The sequence below is a fragment of the Protobothrops mucrosquamatus genome, unplaced genomic scaffold, assembly GCF_001527695.2.
Source record: "Protobothrops mucrosquamatus isolate PMUCROS unplaced genomic scaffold, P.Mucros_1.0 scaffold2711, whole genome shotgun sequence".
In the NCBI taxonomy this organism is placed as follows: domain Eukaryota; kingdom Metazoa; phylum Chordata; class Lepidosauria; order Squamata; family Viperidae; genus Protobothrops; species Protobothrops mucrosquamatus.
In genome coordinates, this window is record NW_015388756.1 from 87,614 (window position 1) to 107,129 (window position 19,516).

General features: G+C 38.0%; 1 protein-coding gene across 1 annotated transcript in view; it reads left to right on the forward strand.

The window, feature by feature from the left end:
• The window catches only part of PRMT3 (protein arginine methyltransferase 3), a 68,071-nt gene extending 51,635 nt beyond the window's left edge, over positions 1–16,436 (forward strand). Inside the window, exons 13-15 of the mRNA XM_029286019.1 lie at positions 9,046–9,096; positions 9,295–9,382; positions 15,559–16,436. Coding sequence (XP_029141852.1) covers positions 9,046–9,096; positions 9,295–9,382; positions 15,559–15,668 — 249 coding nt within the window. The 3' untranslated portion in view covers positions 15,669–16,436. The remainder of the gene's footprint in view (positions 1–9,045; positions 9,097–9,294; positions 9,383–15,558) is intronic.
• The last annotated feature ends 3,080 nt before the right edge of the window (positions 16,437–19,516 follow it).

Below are 19,516 nucleotides of genomic sequence, written 5' to 3' on the forward strand. Positions count from 1 at the left end.
ATGGGTCTAGATAGACTGTTTCATCCAGGTGCCGAGGGAATTGCTGTGCAACCACACTCTCAACAACCTTCGCCGCAAAGCGAAGGTTGGAGACCGGGCGATAATTGGCCAACTCATCTGGGTCCAGGGAAGGCTTCTTGAGGAGGGGCCTCACGACGGCCTCCTTAAGGGCCGCAGGGAAGACACCCTCCTGCAAAGAGGCGTTAATAATTCCCTGGAGCCAGGCTCGTGTACCCTCCCGAGCTGCCAGTACCAGCCAGGAGGGACACGGATCTAACAAACATGTGGTTGCATTCAGCCTCCCCAAGACCCTGTCCACGTCCTCGGGAGCAACAGAGTCAAACTCCTCCCATACAACCAAACTCCTCCCATACAACCTCATCCTATAAGGAACCAATAGGAAGGAGTGGAAAAATGAACACTGTCAGTATATGAGAGATAACTTGAAATCCAGGTGTAAATTTAAAACAAAATTAATGCAAATTTAATTTTAGTTTTTAAAAAAGCATTTGTATGAGGTCCAGTTAATAATATTCAAAATATTCTCTTACAGTATTCTGTTTTGCTTTGCATTTTAGAGGTGGAAAATGACCATGAACATTACAAATAACCAAAATACATTTTCTTTGATCCTCCCCTTGAGAGAAAAGCTCATTCAGTTATATTAATGTTCTGAATTGTTTTAATTTAAGGAGTACCATTTTAAATGTTTAAGTAGTATTTCTGCTGTAGGAACGTATGATTGTTTCACTCTCCCTCTCTGCTGCATGCATTACAAGCATGTCATCTCCATGGTTGAATAAACTCCATCAAAAGCACATTATCCTCCTACTTCTGTGGCCAGCTGCCTAATTGTATCTGCTCTAGCTGCATGCTGTTGGAGCACGATACCAATGAGAAACAAAAAATGATAAATTGCTCCCTGCAACTGATAGTGATGATGGTAACTTTTAATTTCCCTTCACCTAAGTGAGTTGGTTAGATTACTTGCTTTCAGAGGCTGCTGTATAAACCAGTCAGTGATATATAATCTGAGCAAATTGTTTTCTTTGCTCAAGGAGAGAATTCAGGTAAATGTAGTGGCTGTAATATTAACCCATGATTTGGTTTATCTTCAACCATAAGACTTTAAGTGCAGGTTAGCAACTGAGTAAATTTGGAGACTGGTGACATCCCAGCTGAATATAAATAAATTGAAATGAACTGCGTGCTCACTGTACTTTCAATGCTTATTTTTGCATTAAAAATGCAAAAAATGCATGCTTTTTAAGTAAAACAGGTCCCTCTGTAAAAATAGAGCAAATAAGAATCCTGAATGCTGAAAATAATTAGGCATGCACAAAACATTATATTAACTCCCCTCCCTTCCCCTCCTGTTATTGTGTTGCAGCTCTGATTTGGCAACATTAAGGCTGCTGATGTTGATTATGTACATGCTGTCTATAATAGATTTGGAAGGATCTCTAGATTGAGGCAACTAACTTAACCTACATTTCATTTGTGCATTAATTTCACAGGTCTGTATGCCAGCTTAATGATTGCATTTGCAGCTCTGGTGCTCTTCATTTTTCCCCTTGTACAGATGACTTGGTTTATGACCAGGAGAAATACAGCGTTTTTTGTGCATTTTTACATCTCATTAACCTATTTTACTCTCTTCTGCTTGCTTTTATTTCAAATAGCTCTCTTCACCATCCACACCAACTTTGACTTGGAAATGCTGAGAACAGAAGGCAGAATAATTTATTTGGTCACAATGTCTGTCAACATAAAATAGCCTTTCAAAATTGCATGTCAAGCCAGACTTTCAGTTCTATATGACCAATCCCATTTGGTTTATTTTCGATTTCCTAATGGGGTATTCTTCAGTATTCTTTAATAGATTGTTACACATATCCTAGAATTTTTCATGAGTACTCATCTGGGTATCTATAGATCTCCTGTCAAAGATGAGAGAAGGCGAAGCAGTGGTAAGGACAGTTTATCTATCAAAACCAAAGAAATATCCCACATCGGTAAGCCGGTTCTCGTGTGCTCTTTTTGTTAGTACTGCAGATAATTCTTCAGACATCTCCAGAATGAAGACTATTATCTATCTGTAAGAAAAATCTGGGTTTAAATAGGATTTAATAGCCTACTAGCTATTCTAGATTTTTAATAATATAGTTTAGTCATGTTTGGACATATCGTGTAAGATGAGGATTTTTCCTCTGCGACCATAAATGTTTCAAAATTTGATTACAGAAATCCTTGAAATTCTTTCTAAAATGGAACGCACAAATTCGAACAGAGATTAATAAAAAATTATGTATAAGTAAAAAAATTAACAATAACTAGGACAGATTTCCCTTTTAAAGCCATTAGAGAGCAATCCTAAGGGAAGAACGAAAATAGTAGAATCTCTCATACTTGCAAAATGCTGCAAAGCTGCATGCAGTGATATACAGAGGAATAGATTGCTGCATGCCCTCAAAGCTTTTTGTGGGTTTAATCGAGTCTCTAGGAGTGGGAGGAGAAGGAACAATTTATTTATTTATTTATTATTTAAATTTATATACCGCCCTATCTCCCTTACGGGACTCAGGGCGGTGAACAGGCAATAATAAAAATCACAATAAATATTGAATAAAAAGCCTGCTCTAAAATACCCCATATAAAACCCCTAGCAAAGCACAATCAAAAGTGTTTCTTTCTCATAATAATCCTTCTCAGGCAACCATTACCATGTTAGACCTGGTGAACAATCCTTCTGAAAAAGATCAACCTCTGTTTGGAACAATTGTCATGTACAATTGCATTTTTTACAGCTAGCAGCACTGTAATTTAGAAATACTGTGTGGCAAGGCCCACTTGATATTCTGATGTTGACAGTTGACCACTTGTTAGCTAATCTCCTATTCCATGGAGCCATGATGCTGAGGTTGCTGTGGACCAACTGCTTAGAGTAATGGAATTTGAAGGATCAGCTTTTGTTCTTTTAGTAATTATTTTCTGTAATTCTCTTTGCTTTAAAGTGTGTATTATTTGGTTGGCCTTAGTATTTTAGGGAAAAAGATGAAGGGAAATAATTGTTTGCATAAACCTTAAATCATATTCCTAAAAGTTAAAATTAACACTTTAAAAGTGTTATTACATTTGGCCTTTCAAAAATAATTAGCAACTGAAGTAATGAAATGATTAATTCTACCAAGTGATGCTTTTGGGGGGGATGCTTCCACCAATGTTAATTAGGCAATTCTAAAAAAATTAAGCTCAGAATGCTGTAGGGCGTTAAGTCATACAAATTAGCTCATGATTTAAAATCTTTGCTGTGGAAGAAGTAATATTGGACTTCAAGGATGTCTTGAGTTCAAATTGCAAAAGAATCCAGCATTAAAAATAAATGCATAGCTATAGTGAAACTTGTGACCATTATCTCTAGCTTCGATCAACTCAATGAACTCACTGTGCCACCTGCCTTATGGAACTTGATCATAAATATTCAGAGATCCTTCATGGGTTGAAAGCTAGGTACTTTGAGGATTGCTTTCTCCAATCAGAATTGACTTGAATAAGGCCCTTAACTGTGAGAACCTACTTGTAGTATGCACTGTTGGAATACTACAGGAAAAGAGGTTGAAACCAGGAAACATAAATTTGTATTTGTACCATGGGCATTCCAATTGATGCAATTATATTTATAATAATATTTATTTATTTATTTATTTATAATTTAATTTATACCCCGCCCTTCTCCTCATGGGACTCAGGGCGGCTAACAGCCTCATAAAAACTACAATACAAATACAATAATTAAAAGCCGAATAATAATGATAAAGTTGGAAGGGACCTCGGAGGTCATCTAGTCCAACCTCCTGCTCAGGCAGGAAACCCTAAACTGCTTACTGTCATTGCTAAGCAGTGTCTATCAATCAATTAATCAGTCAGTTAATTAAAATGCAGCAAATAGAAAGTTGAACCTAGCCAATTATTAAAATAATGTGAAGCTCATTATTAGAGTACAACTTCTGGTGTCGGAGCCAAATTTAAATGTTTGTTATCAAACCTTCAAAATGGCTAGTGCTAGAATACTGTGTTTTTTCCTACATGGATTCTTAGAAATTATTTTGTATTAATATTTCTTGTGATCTAGGCTTAAAGATCAATCTGCAATGCAAGTAACACTCCAATTTGTGGACATCAGTTGTTAAACTTTTCTTAGTACTTACTTTAAAATCAATTTTTTTCTCTTTGGTAAAAGAAAACTGAATGACTAAACCACTGAATTCCCAGCCTGAAAGTTTTATAGGATATGATACAAACTATAACCTTCTGTTACTATTTATGCTTACCTGTTCAAGTTAATTCCTGTCTTCATGAGTGATTTGTAACTATTTTTGGCAACCAGTTATTAAAAAAAAAAAAAACGTACAATCCAATCTAAACGTTTTGCTAAGTCACGCAGAGAGTTAGAAAGCACATTTCATCACCTGGGGTGAGAAGAAGAAAAAAAAGATAGAACACTCACACTTTAACAGTTTTACTAAACCTGTTTGAAACTGTCTTGCAGTATTTGACTTGCAGATACATTGATATAAATGGATATCCCACTTTCCCTTTTTTTTGTAATTAGTTAGGTGTAAGTGTGTTATTATTGGCCTAGGATGAGTAATGAATATGTATGCATTTGACTTATATGGCTGCTTATCTTATGAAACCAAAGACAGCAAAACAAAAAACCTGGCAACTCACCAGCAATTTGTATTCCATTGAACAATGTGATCTCCCGGCTCCAACCTGCCTTATCCCAATGCCTGGAGGAAAAGCTAACACTTTGGCATCCCTGAAAGCTAAAAGGGCGGAGACCTGCAGGATACCAGGGGCAAGACTATTCCTCAGGGTAGGGGCTGCTGCAGAAAAATTGTGCTTCCTACATCTTACGCTTCTGGTATTTTGAACCACCCTGAAGCACATGGCTCTTTGCCCAAGCCTTTGGCAAGGGGCATTGAAGCTTGTTTGGATTATGTGAGTTTGTTTTCTTTCCTGTCTTCCTTGTTATCGTCCTTGCCATTTTTCATTCTTCATTTTTGTTCATTGCTGCATTTTCCTTCTCTTTGTTTTTAATATTTTTAATTTGTCGGTCACCCTGGAGTCATTTGAAATCAGGTGGCGTAGAAATTTAAATAAATAAATGAATAAAATAAATAGCAGCATGTAAGGAAAGAGATATGAGGCATGCCTGCCCTATCCAACCTGGTGGGGTGGGCAGATACTGTCATGGACATGCAGTCCCACAGATAACTTAACTCTCTGCTATATGGAGCTATAAAGGTAATAACTAGCATCTTGAATTGTGTCATGGGCAAAAGTGATAACAGCAGTTAGATAAGAGAAATCTGAGTCAGGGCCATAACTGTAATTTGAGAAAGTGTCTCAAAAAAGACTCTCTCTAGTTCACATGAAGATAAAGGGGGGGGGGGAAGCACAATCAGACTTAAAAGATTTGTTAACTGTAACCTTATATTTAAATCAGCATTAGCATGCATGAGTTTGGTTTCCTAATCAGATCTACCTTAAAGGGCTGACAAACCACATCTAGGAAAAAAACCCGGCAGCTCCCACAACAGTGATAGGATAATGGGCAACCCAAGGTGCACCCAGCACCACATGCCACTGTATTCCGTTGCAGTTGTAACTTCCAACTGGTCTTTAAGGTCAACAAGATACAGAGTGCATTGCAGTAATTCAGCTAAGAAGCGACCAAGTCATGAGTTCCTGTGAGCAAGGCCTCCCAGGCCAGGAATGGCACAATTGATGCACAAGATATTTTTGTGCAAAGGCTCCCCTAACGATGGCTGACATCTCTTTGACTGGGTGCTGCAATTCCAGGAAGATCCGCGAACTGCTCACCAGCTCTGTCTAGCGCAGTGTTTCTCAACCTTGACAATTTTAAGGCATGTGGACTTCAACTCCCAAAATTCCACAGCCAGCAATGCTGGCTGTGGAATTCTGGGAGTTGAAGTCCACATGCCTTAAAATTGTCAAGGTTGAGAAACATTGCGCTAGCGAAGTGCTACCCTGTCAAGAGTCAAAGATGGCACATCATCAGCCCCAGGGGGAAAGCAAAAAGCCAAAGCAACTCGGTCTTTATAAGGTTGAATCAGAGCCATTTCCTCTCCCCCCCCCTTGGTCAACATTGAAATAGTGTTGATAAATGGTTCAGGCCTGGCTGTGGAACATAATATAGGCTTTTTAAAAACTATTTCTCCATGAACAATCACCTTTCTTTTCAAATTCAAATATTTCTGAAAACTGTGGCCATTATTCTTTGCCACATTCTTTGAATACATAATGGGCTGTAAAAGTAACCTTGAGGAAAGGAGATTTTGTTTTTTTTAAAAAAGGGTCTTTATATTAAACTCTTTCGGAGAGACCGAACTAGGAGGGAGTAGAGAACTTCTATTCTCCTCCTTCCTCGTAAACCTAAACGTTCTAAGACAATGACATTGTATTATTTTTGTCAAAGCCCTACGTACTGAACTAAAAGGAGGAGACTAGATAGAACTTAACGACTGTCGTGTCCTCTCTGATTTCCTTGTCTATCGGAAAGTCAGATTGTGTGAATTCTTAAACAAGTTGCTGAATAATTTGGAATTGAGATAATAGGAGCCTTTTGCCTTGGCCTGTAGCTAGCACCCTGGTGCCTAGATTGGATGGGTAGCAGTCATTTTGGTTTACTTACTACAGAGCTGCAATATTTTGCTTTTCTTTTACAACAAGGAATGGAGCAAAACAGCTTCTTTTCAAACTTAAGTTCTGCTGCTGCTTTATTTTAAGGGAAAAAAGGAAGTGTGCATGAGGGTAAATGTAAAGGAAAAGTCAAGTGAAACAGGAAGGCTTAAAAACAAAAGGGGGGGAAAGGGATGTGACACTGGGCAAGGGGAGGAAGAGAAGGTGAGAGAGCATTTTTGTTCTGTTCTTGTGACTCTAGACTGGACTACAAAGCTGAGCTTATGTGACTGTGGCTTGTAAGAATTAGAGAATCAACCGGCACAATGTCTTGGTTATATAACAATTTGCTTTTTTACCTTACTTTCTTGATTTCAAGCTCTTTTGTCATGAATTATAGGACAAGATTAATCCAGTAGAGCAGGGGTTCCCAACTCCTGGGCTGTGGCCCACTGCCGGGACTTGAGCCTTTTGGAACCGGGCCAGGGAAGTAGCAGGCAAGGGAGCATGCACGTGCATCCCTACTTACGTGAGCAGTGGGTGAGCGCGTTTGCACGCGCTCCATTTGCACGAGCAGCAGGTGTGGGTGCCCGCCACTCACGCAAATGGACCTGGTCGCATGCACACGCTTGCCTACCATATGCACAAAAACCCTCTCCCCCCCCCCCCCCCCCCCCCCCCCCCCCCCNCAGAAATATAATTTGAGAAAGCCTCTCTGGCTTGATCCTCCCTCATCTCTTGAAGATAAGAGGAGGAAGGAGCATTTGGATTTGCAAGATTCTGTTACTGTAACATAATAAAAACAGTTTCGGGATGCATGACTTGATTTTCCTCCTCTGATCTATCTTGAATTGCTGACAGCACAGGAGAGACTAAAGGAACAGATAGAGAAAGTCAGATTGTGTGAATTCTTAAACAAGTTGCTGAATAATTTGGAATTGAGATAATAGGAGCCTTTTGCCTTGGCCTGTAGCTAGCACCCTGGTGCCTAGATTGGATGGGTAGCAGTCATTTTGGTTTACTTACTACAGAGCTGCAATATTTTGCAGCTTCTTTTCAAACTTAAGTTCTGCTGCTGCTTTATTTTGAGGAGAAAAAGGAAATGTGAATGAGGGTAAATGTGGAGGAAAAATCAAGTGAAACAGGAAGGCTTAAAAACAAAAGGGGGGGAAAGGGATGTGACACTGGGCAAGGGGAGGAAGAGAAGGTGAGAGAGCATTTTTGTTCTGTTCTTGTGACTCTAGACTGGACTACAAAGCTGAGCTTATGTGACTGTGGCTTGTAAGAATTAGAGAATCAACTGGCACAATGTCTTGGTTATATAACAATTTGCTTTTTTACCTTACTTTCTTGATTTCAAGCTCTTTTATCATGAATTATAGGACAAGATTAATCCAATAGAGCAGGGGTTCCCAACTCCTGGGCTGTGGCCCACTGCCGGGACTTGAGCCTTTTGGAACCGGGCCAGGGAAGTAGCAGGCAAGGGAGCATGCACGTGCATCCCTACTTATGTGAGCAGTGGGTGAGCGCGTTTGCACGCGCTCCATTTGCGCGAGCAGCAGGTGTGGGTGCCCGCCACTCACGCAAATGGACCTGGTCGCATGCACACGCTTGCCTACCATATGCACAAAAACCCTCTCCCCCCCGCAGCCTGTCTGCAAAGCTGAAAAGGTTGGGGAACTATGCAATAGAGGATCATATTGTCTTGCATTTGTACCATTTTGTTGCAAGATTTCTCCCTCAATCACTACCAAAGTAGTGCTTAAAGCTGATGTTGCACAGAAGCTCTCAGATTTGACCCATTCAAATATGGCTGACACAAAAATATGAATCATAAGCACGGATCATTATGGACCTTGTTGTATTTCAAGAGTTTCACCAGTAAATCACAATTCATATTCACGTCCACATTTTCTGTGAGTCAATAAAGTTCCATATATTAAATCATAAAAATGCATGTTTCAGTCCTGGTTTTGGACTGTGTTGTCACTGGGCAGGACAGGAAACTTGATTTTTCTGTTATTTGATGATACAAGATCTGAAGTAGCTTCGAAGACATAGCCCGGCAATCCTAATGGGCACATCAACAAAGGTAAACAGCATTTGAAAGAAGAGCCTCACAAGAGTGAAAGCAGGAGTGTAAAGGAAGCAGGGCTTTTAGAAAATATTATGTTGGATTTTCAGTATTATAAAGCTTAACATGGATTGTATCTTTTTAATCTGTTCCACCAATACAGTGGGCTGGTTTCTGTTAGTGGGAAAAGGGCATAATAGGCTTTAACCTATTCAGTAAGTCTAGTAAACTAAAATTTCTGTTTTGTTTTCCATTTAATTCAGGCAATTGCTGGATATTTTGATGTGCACTTTGAGAAGAATTGTAACAAACAAGTAAGTATTTGAAAGCTACATGTTCAAAATTAATTATAAAATATATTTTATATGTTGGCAGCTTTTTGCCTTAAGGTGTTTGGAAATAAGCCTATTTGGTATTGCAAACATTTAATATGTATTGTTGTATAATGAATTAATGAAGCATGTTATTTAGACTTGTACTTTATCAGGCTTCTCTAAATTTTATTACTGCAGATTCTGCTTTCAACTAGTCCCTGTTGCACCAAGACACACTGGAAACAAACAATGTTTTTTCTGGAGAAGCCAATTCCTGTTGAGGAAGGTATATATATTTTTGCCATGCCATTATACTTTTCAGAACAGATTGGTTGTTAACAAATCCACATACAAAATTATTTCAAAAGCTTAACTCTGTGCCATCACTGTTTCCATTTTGCCTTTCGTTGTAGCATATATGAAAGTTATTTTAACACCGATCCAGAATTTTTAAGACTCTAGGTGAAAATACTTAATCTACTGAGGGTAAGTAGATTAGTAATAAATCTGGTTAGTAATAAAATGGGAGACTGCCAGGAAACTGTAGGCTAGTCTGGAAAGTTGAAATAAAATCCTGGAAAATGAAAAGGACAAACCATTTCCTTATCATTGCCTCTCCCCCCAATCAAAGTGTATCCGTCTAGACACAAAAAGTTAACTCAAGCAACTGTTTATCTTTTTTCTATGACTCTGCAACTTCAACATGCCTAGGAATTAATTTTTACATTACCTTGATAAACATAAATAGTTAATATGCACATTGGGAAAGGGGAAAAAGGGAAAGGGAAAAGGACAAAGAAAACTGGGCAAATTTGCCAAAAGTATTCGCAAATATTTTGTTAACTTTTTCAGAAGGGTTTTAAATTGGATGTGGGAGAGAAATAGAGGCACATATTCAAATAGAGACGCGCTAGGCATTAGCTACATGCACAGCTGGTAATGGAAGGAGTGCAAGGGAGACATTTGGAAATCCTCAACATGATGTAGGAAAACTAATAAACTGACATTCTCAGGTTCCCCATTGACCTGTAAGAATCCATTTATCTTCCGTGAATTTAAGACTTCTGGGCCTTGCAAATTACATACCATTTGACAGAAGTGACCAAGTATTGTTGACTGTAATATTGGGAATTGATTAGGTATTGGAGGAGCACATATAGTCCCAGTATTTAAAAAAGGTAATAGAGAAGCTCTGGGAAGTGACAGATAGTTGAATGCTTAGTAATATTGATAGATTGTCAAGTAGCATGCCTACAAACTGTTTAAAAAGATATCGCTACCTGAAAATAACATCGGGTTTTGCAGAAACAAATTGTTGAACTAGACTTATCTCTTTTTATTTCAAAAGGAATCACTGGGGGTGGGGTGGGGGGGAAAGATAAGGGAAAGTTGTGGACATAGCCATATCGTAATCCCAATAAAGCATTTGACAAAATCTCTGCTTATGCTCTTTAAGGACAAGATGGATGAATATGGGCTAGAGGGTAATGTGGCTCAGTAGATTTTGCAGTTGGATGAACCAACACACCTTTTATTAAATGATTCTGTGCTGACTGAGTAGGATTCCCAAGACTCTGTCTTCAGACTAGTGCTTTTCTATAGCTTTATAAATAGCATGGAATAGGAGGCATGCCAATCAGATTTGAAGATGCTACTAAACTACAAGTTTTGGCTGGCATCATAGAGGACAAAAAAAGAACCACAGTTCAGAATTACCTCAAGAGGGTTAAATATTGGGTCAAACCCAAAAGGATGATGTTCATTGACAACCGTCATAAGATATCGATATTAAATGTGTAAGTACAGGATTGGAGAAACATGCTTTGATGGCAGAGTATATGGGAAGTTGCTTGGAGTGCTTCTGAGACACCAACTAAATACAACAAACAATGTTATAGTAGCTAAACAGGTTAGTGCCATTTTGGGTCATATTAACCAAAAAAGGATGGCCAGATTACAGGACATAATACTTCCTTTGTTCTTTATACTGGTTAAGCTGCACTTGGAGTACTGTTTTTATTCTAGGCACCACACTTTAAAAAGAATACATAGAAACTGGTGCAGATTCAGAGAATCTGATGGTAAGCTGCCCACCAGACAGGTTGTATGAGAAGTGATTAAAGAATGTAGACATTCTTAGCTTACAAAAAAGAAGTTCAGGACACATGTCATAGCCATCTAAAAATAACTAAAAGTTGTTGTGCACAAGGGGGCATATATGTTTCTTTGTTTAAACCACAAGCCTAGTGTGTTGACACTAACAGGCGATTTGGGCTGAGTATTAGAAGGGATTTCTGAACAGTTTGCCTAGGATAGTGGTAGGTTCCCTCACAAATGAGCTGAGTGGCCATCTGTTGGGATGATTTAATAGACTTCCTGCATTTGCAGAAGTTTGGAACAGATGACCCACAAGGTCCCTAGCAATTTATAACATTCTGCAATTCTATGTAGAGAAGGCTAATGGTTAATCAGATTTTTACCCAGTGTATGGATTAGATGATAGTTTGTTTGCCGCACAAAAGGATACTACTTCTACATTAGCATTTATTTACAGCAATTATTCATTTGTTGTATCTCAATTTGGCAAGCAAAAATAATTCAGACAACATGGGGCTCATGTTTTCTGATGCTTTGTTTCCATAAACTAATTGTAACGCGAATGTAATATGATTCTACCATGCAGCTTTTCTGATTTGAAAGTTTTTGGTTTTGGCTAGAAAGGCCATCGTATGAAATCATAGGACCATTTGATTGCAGGAAAAGCACCGAAGTATGTACAAAGGGCACTTCTGAAAATATGTTGGCATAAGCAAAATATCCCTCCTCAAACTCCTTTTCTATGTCAACACCGTTGTTAGTTTCATGCCATTCCTTTTCTCTAAGAGGTCAAGGCAATGTGCTTTTCAAAATGAACTTTGCGTAGCTGATGATGCTTACTAGGAAGTGAGTCAAGAGGTATGAGTGAATGATGCTCCGGAATGGGATAGTGATACAGAATGAGGTTCAATAGAACATTGCCACTGTGCTTCATTTGTTCTCAATATTTCGCTACAGGGCTAAATGAGTGAAGCAAGACCCATCTAATATTTCACAGACAAGAGAATCTACATTCCTCTTAAAGGGCATTTTTTTAAAAAAAAATCAGAAAGTTGAATAACAGAAATGCATACCATCAGTTCTACACAGCTATTGCCTGAATATGCTGTAGTTTTATTTATACTAATTTATACTAAACTTGTCTAGTTTTTCCCTAGCTCTTAATAGATTTGTGTGTGTGTGTGTGTGTGTGTGTGTGTGTGTGTGTGTATTCTGTATCTTCCCTGACAGAGTATATTTTCCACTTTCTGTCAGTGTATATAACTTATCTTGATTTTTTTTTAAAAAAAAAAGCTTTATTTTTTTTTTGTATTGACTTAATGAATTAAGCTGAAAGACAAAAGCCTTACGCCAGCAAATTCTATTAGCAATAAAATAGCACAAGTGCGTTTTTTATGTTTTTATTGTCCCTTGCTGTGTGGTTTTCTACACTGGCTTTAAGATGGTAAAGAGCAACCATGAGCAATCCAAATATTTTAAACGGGGTATTTTACTGAAGGCTACTTCATTCTTGATACTTTAATTTAGTTCAGTTATATCAATAAAAGCGTGCACTCAATGATATACAGTACATATGTGTGGATAGTAAGATTTATTTTACCAGGAAGTACAAAAATCATATATGAGATAGCCTTTTTTCTAGGCTATTGGCTGATATTTGAAATTTTTTTATTGATTTCAATAAACACACTCAAAAATAGTCACTTTTAATTTGAAATTTAAAATCATAGAAACAAGAGATATATATTTAAGAGCACATTTCCAAACTGAATCTGAAGGACAGAACATGCAAAGCAGGTAATTCAAGCGTTTGGCTTATTAGTGATGAGCCAGTTTACATGTTGTGTGGTCCTAGATATGGCGTATTTATACTTGCTGCTTCTGGAAGCTTACTGCTACTAATCTCATTAGCTTATGAACAATTTCCCATCTTGCGGTTCAGCAATATAATTACTTTTAGCCCTTAGCTGCCATAAAGATCATGCAGTATGTCTGTGGGTAACATTTCCATTCAAGTAAAAGCTCAACTATGACGTTTGCTATATAATGTGCTCAGCCATAGAACCAGGCCTCCAAGGGATAAAAAAAACACACACAAAAAAAACACAAAAACATAGTAATTATAATTGCAAGCTTCTCTGGAAGATTTGTTAAAGGCAAATCAGACTTGATTTTTCTCTGCCGAAAGAGTGTCAGTTCCACAGGAGCAGGATAATGAATTCAGGCTTGATCAAACTGCAGCGGGACTTGTATCTTGCCTGCTTCTTCCTGAGCAGAGGTGATGCAGCTCAGCCTTGAAAAGCATCCTCTCTACTGTGTAGAGCAGCAAAGCTGTGGAGAGCACATCAGTCATTTTATTTCCCTTTTGGCATTGATTAATTGGCCTAGATCTTCTTCTGATTGCCCTGCCATTGCTTTAGTTCAGGAACAGAAATGGTGGCACACAAGAGGGGATTTAATGTAGCCCATTGGAGCAAGAAAGGCAAAGATCTGCCTGGGGACCATGAATAAAGGTGATTGTCTGGGTCACTTAACGCAATTAGCTTGGAAATAAATAAACGGGGGAGGGAGGGGGGGCTGCCCTGATTGAAAACTGTCCTCAGTCCTTATAGAAATGTTGTTTTCTAGATTTCACAAATTCATCGAATTTCACAAACTCATTTGCTTTAAAAAGCAGGTTTAATCCCTTTATGCATAATTGAAGTGAGATAAAATAAAATAATCTGGGGTAGAATTGCAACCTTTACATTAACAAACATTTTAGGAAACTACTGGCATTTTTCACCTAATACGGGTAGTCCTCGACTTATGACCGCAACTGAGCCCAAAATTTCTGTCACTTGAGTGAAAGATTTGTTAAGTGAGTTTTGCCCCATTTTACGACCTTTCTTGCCACAGTTGTTAAGTGAATCCCTGCAGTTGACAAGTTAATAACATGGTTTTTAGGTGAATCGGGCTTCCCCATTGATTTTGTTCGTCAAAAGGTTTGCAAAGGGGATCACATGACCTTGGGACACAGCAACGGTCGTAAGTATGAGTCAGTTGCCAAGTATCTGAATTTTGATCACGTGAACGTGGGGGGAGATGCTGCAAAGGTCGTAAGTGTAAAAAATGGTCATAAGTCACTTTTTTCAGTGCTGTTGTTACTTTGAACGGTCACTAAATGAACTGTTGTACATCGAGGACTACCTATAATTGTTTTTGCTGTGGGTGTTTTGAAGTAAGTATCATCAGGTTTTGTTGTTCATATCAGAAAATTAATTTATTTAGTTATAAAAGCAAGATTACTTCATCTTTGCAGGCATAAAAGCTTGCTACATCTTTTTACAAATTACAAATTAAATATTCACATATATTTAACAAGTGCAATACTACTTTCAGTAGTTTTTTTTCTGCTTCATTTTATTTCAATTACTTAAATTAATAAAAGAACTGGAAACCTCTACATAAAATTCTTCCAAGATTATTTACCATACCTGAAGCTTTTTTGTTTTGAGAAAGTTTCTCCATAGCAATTTTTTGTGTGTTTTGTGGCTATTTATATTGCTCTTTTGATTCTGTTTATTGCTTCTTGTCATTTTGACAAGAAGGGTGGACATGTCCCAAAGCTTCTTTTCCAAAAGGCAACTGGGCTTTCTTGGTTTTTTTCCTTGAAAACGTTTTGCTTCTCATCCAAGAAGCTTCTTCAGTTCTGACTGAAGTGAAATGTTTTCAAGGAAAAAAACAAGAAAGTCCAGTTGCCTTTTGGAAAAGAACCTTAGGGACAACCATGACCTGGATAATTGAGAATCTCCATTGACAAGGACGGCTCTGCAAATACAAATAAATGAATTCACCTACAAGAATTGAGTCATTCAGATTAAGCTGAAATCTAAAAAGATACGTGGGAAAGCAGGAGGGTCAGCATCATTAGAATTAGTCAGGAGAAATCTTAACAATAAACATCAGAACTTCACCGTGCAATATAAAATTAATATTGTGATAATGGACAAGAAGATTTATTGTTCTTAGCATTAGACAGCTGTTTTGTTTTCCTTGTTATTTTTATTTTATTTTTAATTTATTTATAAGTTTTTAAAAGACTTTGGAAATTGAACAATGTACAAATTTGTAGCAGAAATAAATACATTTATTGACTAGTATTAGAGGAAAAACTGATAATGTTCTTTAACAATGAAGATTTGTATTCCTTTCAACCTGTGCTGTGTCACACCACTTTACCTCCATCTTCTCTGGGGTAGACCTTGGGGGAAGAGGCTGTAAGAAGGAGGGATTTAAATCAGCAAATAATATCTGTTTGCTTGGCAGAAAGACAGCTTTGGTTGTAGGACTTAAAATCTTTGTATTTCTGTTTTGTTTCTGTAGGTGAAGAACTGAAAGGAAGGATAACAATACACAGAAACCGAAAAGATTCCCGCAGCCTCGTTGTAACCCTTTCAGTTAAAAATGTGAAACAAACATACAGTCTACAGTGAGCGTTGTCGCACAATCCGCTTGAGAATCTTTGTTCAATTGCCAGACGCTTCTTTTTGAAGCAGAAAAACCTGGATAAAATTTTAAGTTCATTTGGTTCTACTTCCCATAACTTTTTTTCCCCCTGGACATATAGCTGATCTATTATATGAGTCATATATTATTATATGCTGTCTTAACCAATTATTTCACCTTGTGTGGAAAACCCTTAGTAGAGTAGCAGTCCTCTGCCCAATCTCTGAACGTTCTCTAAATGTAAGAATACATTGCAATAGAAATACAGTGCAGATCTACATTTAGAAGTGACATCACGTGTCTAATTTTTTTTGAAGAGTTCATATTATTAGATGGGACCCAGAATTTATTTCTACAGTGATGAAATCTCCTGGAGTTTTCTGCACAGGAGGGGTAAGGCAAGCTTTGTCCGTCAACCCTGGAGGCCTTCTTATCACCACTTCCACCCTTCTGGAGAGTCTTCAGAACAGATTTTTGAGAATCTTTAGGACCTGGCAGCTGGATTCCTCCTCTGGTTCAGAATATTTAACTTTGCAAGTAGGAAGCGTCTTTATGTCTGCAGGAAGCCAGGCCTAGTTTCAAGATAATCATAAAAATACTGAAGACACGCAAATAGAACTATGTGGATACCAGAACCATTTAGTGTTTGACTACCTTCAACGATGCACAGGCAAGAATTATGCTTTTGCACACATTATTTTTATAAACATAGTTTCAAAATAAATTCATTTCTTGGTCTTTGGATTTCAAATGTACATACATTATAAGATTGTAATATCTTTAAAATATTAAAAATGGAATACATGAATTTGCTGCTATTAAAATCACCATCACTTGAGTTCATCTCTCTACCTAGAAGGCATTCCAGATGACTAACAAAGCACAGGCTGTGGCCAAGGGACCGGTGTGTTGGCCATATCTGGAACAAAAGGATCTGGTGCCAGGGTAGACTATTGCGATGTACCACATATGGGGCTGCTTTTGTGGACTATTTAGTAATGACAGTAGATGCAAAATGCAGCTGTCCACATGCTGTCATGTAAGAATTGCATCAGCCTTGTTACACCGATACAGTGGAGGTTGCACTAGCTGCCACTAGATTTATGGTTACAATTCTGTATTTTGGTTCTGTTTTTAAATGTCTTTTATATGGCTTAGGTCCTAGCCACTTTTGGAATCACCTTCTCCAGATAGGGCCCTCCCATCTGGTCCCCATCCTAGTTGGGGTGGTAATTTGTTCCCAAATGAGAGAGTTGAAATCAGTGTGGGCCAACCAGAGAATCATGGAATAGCATCCCTCTGAGACTAGATTGGTACAGACTTTGATATTCTGCAAAGCAGTAATAACTGAGTTCTGTAGGGTCTTGGGATTTCAGGCTACCTCTGATGGAGCCCATCATTGGTGTATTAAAAATATCACTTTTTAAACCACATTTTTTTATTTTTATGGATGATCCCAGTTAACAGACATATTCTTGCAGGAATTATAATTTGGTAAACTTCAAAGAACTGTTACGATCATTATCCTACAGTCAGGTTGTGCAATAAGCGAGATTTACCACTGCTGTGACTTGTAAGAGGAACGTTCCATTATATTTTAAAAGCTCTTTTCTATTCATAATTGGATTGAAGCCTGAAAAAATGAAGTGGACAGAAATCTATAGTGGCTTGGAAAGCTTTTCTAAGCAGGGTGAATGGAGGAGAAATGTGCCAAAAGGGATTAAAAGAGATTCCCTCAAAATAAAATATTGGCCTTCCTCCCCAGCCAAGTTTCTATTAAAAGAAAGGACCGGAGAAATGATTTTTATTAGAACCACCATGGGGATGGATATGCAGGAGCCCTCAGATGACCGACCCTGCCCTCTCGGGACAATCAACCCCCATAAGAATTTCTTCTTAGTTTCATATATCATTCTTTACTAGTCTGGCACTGTTAAGCACATTAACTCTGTGACTTTGCCTTGTGTTGAATGTTTTGTAATAAAAAGCTTTAAAGATTGAAATTTGGCTGATGGGATTATAATGTGGTGCTTGACTCCCATGGGATTATAATGTGGTGCTTGACTCCCTCTCTCCCATCTCTCTATGTTTATTTTCAGGATGGAAAGGCTGGCTGAACTTTTACTTAATAAAATGGCTGAAAGGGATTTGTTCAGTGATGGGATTCAGCCAGTTTGCACCAGTTCGGCAGAACCGATAGCTAATTTTTTGTTGCCCAGGCCCAGAATGGACTTCCGGAAGCAGCATCCACACAGAGAACCGGTTGTTCACACATATTTGAATCCCACCACTGGATTTGTTAGCTACTATTAACAGATTGTACAGTCTGTTCAGTGTAGTAGTTAAGACACCAAGCTAGAATCCAAGAGACCTTAACATCCTAGGCATAAAGCCAGCTTGGACTAGTCCCAATCTCAATCCTAGGAAGAAGAGGGCAATAACAAATCACTTCTGAAATCTTACCAAGAAAACTGCAGGGGCTTGTCCAGGTAGTCACCAAGAGCCAACCAGTGATTCAAAGACATATATACACCCACACATGCCCACATGTAACAGACTATCCTGCATGACATGATTTTGCCTGATTCATCACAAACTCATCACATGAGATCTCCCTTCAACCACTGATGTACAGTATCTAGAGAACACAGGAAAGATAACTAGATATAGCTGTTCAGAGTTTCTTTTATAAGCCCTCAAGAATCTGAACTGTTTTAAAAAACAATCACTGTGGGAAATGTACAAACCATTTTGGCACTTTTGTCATTAATTGGTCGGAAGTTGGCAAATATGACTATCAATGAGCTATTAATCAAAATCCCTTTTCTCCAGCATGATTGGATGGAAAATTCACCAATGGGTTATCTTAACCTTCCTGCTCCACGTGACTAAGTCTGAGTCTATAAATATCAGTACCACGCCATGTGCTCCCCAGTTTTTTCGACTTAGTCTTCGTGCTCCAGACGCTTTAAAGAAAGAACTTTAAACTTTATCAACAATATATCTACAATTGAGTAAATTCAACAGGAAATTAAAGGGTTTTTTTAAAATAAAAGTCATCAAAACATTGAAAAAAATGTCTTTGGACATTTGTTGTCCAAAGAACAACCAATGCATTATTTGGAAGTATACAAAGATAAATTTTCAATCTAAAGGAAAGAGACAGAAATTTAAATATTCATATGTGGTATTTCCCTTCACGCAGGTATTTTTAATCATAGAGCTTGTCACATAACAATTAGGCAGACATACAAATTGAATCAATAAAATGTATTAAAAATATTTTTGCTACTACAGTTCTAAAGACACATGTTAATAAAACATGCTTCAATTAAACATTTTTTCAAACTCTTTGCAGTTGCATTCATTTTCAGTCACTTTTGATTTCCATTGATCCAAAGAGATAAATTTTCTCACTGTTTTGCTCTAGTAATTGCATTAATACTTTATTTTGCACCATTTTATATGCCTTGATAAGAATAGATGCTGCAAATATTAAAGACTATGATGTAGTCTTTTTTCAGTTTTCCCAAAATAATCTTCATCCAAAATGAATAAGTGGCTACTGCCACTGAATAGGTACCAATTGTTACCCCTCCAATGCAATCCAGAAAGACTTTGATTAATATGGAGCAGTTTTAGGGCAGAGTAAGGAAGGACTCACTGGAGAAGAGCCTAATGCTGGGAAAGATTGAGGGCAACAGAAGAAGGGGACGACAGAGAATGAGGTGGCTGGATGGAGTCACTGAAGCAGTAGGTGTGAGCTTAAATGGACTCCAGAAGGTGGCAGAGGACATGAAGGCCTGGAGGAACGTTGTCCATGGGGTCGCGATGG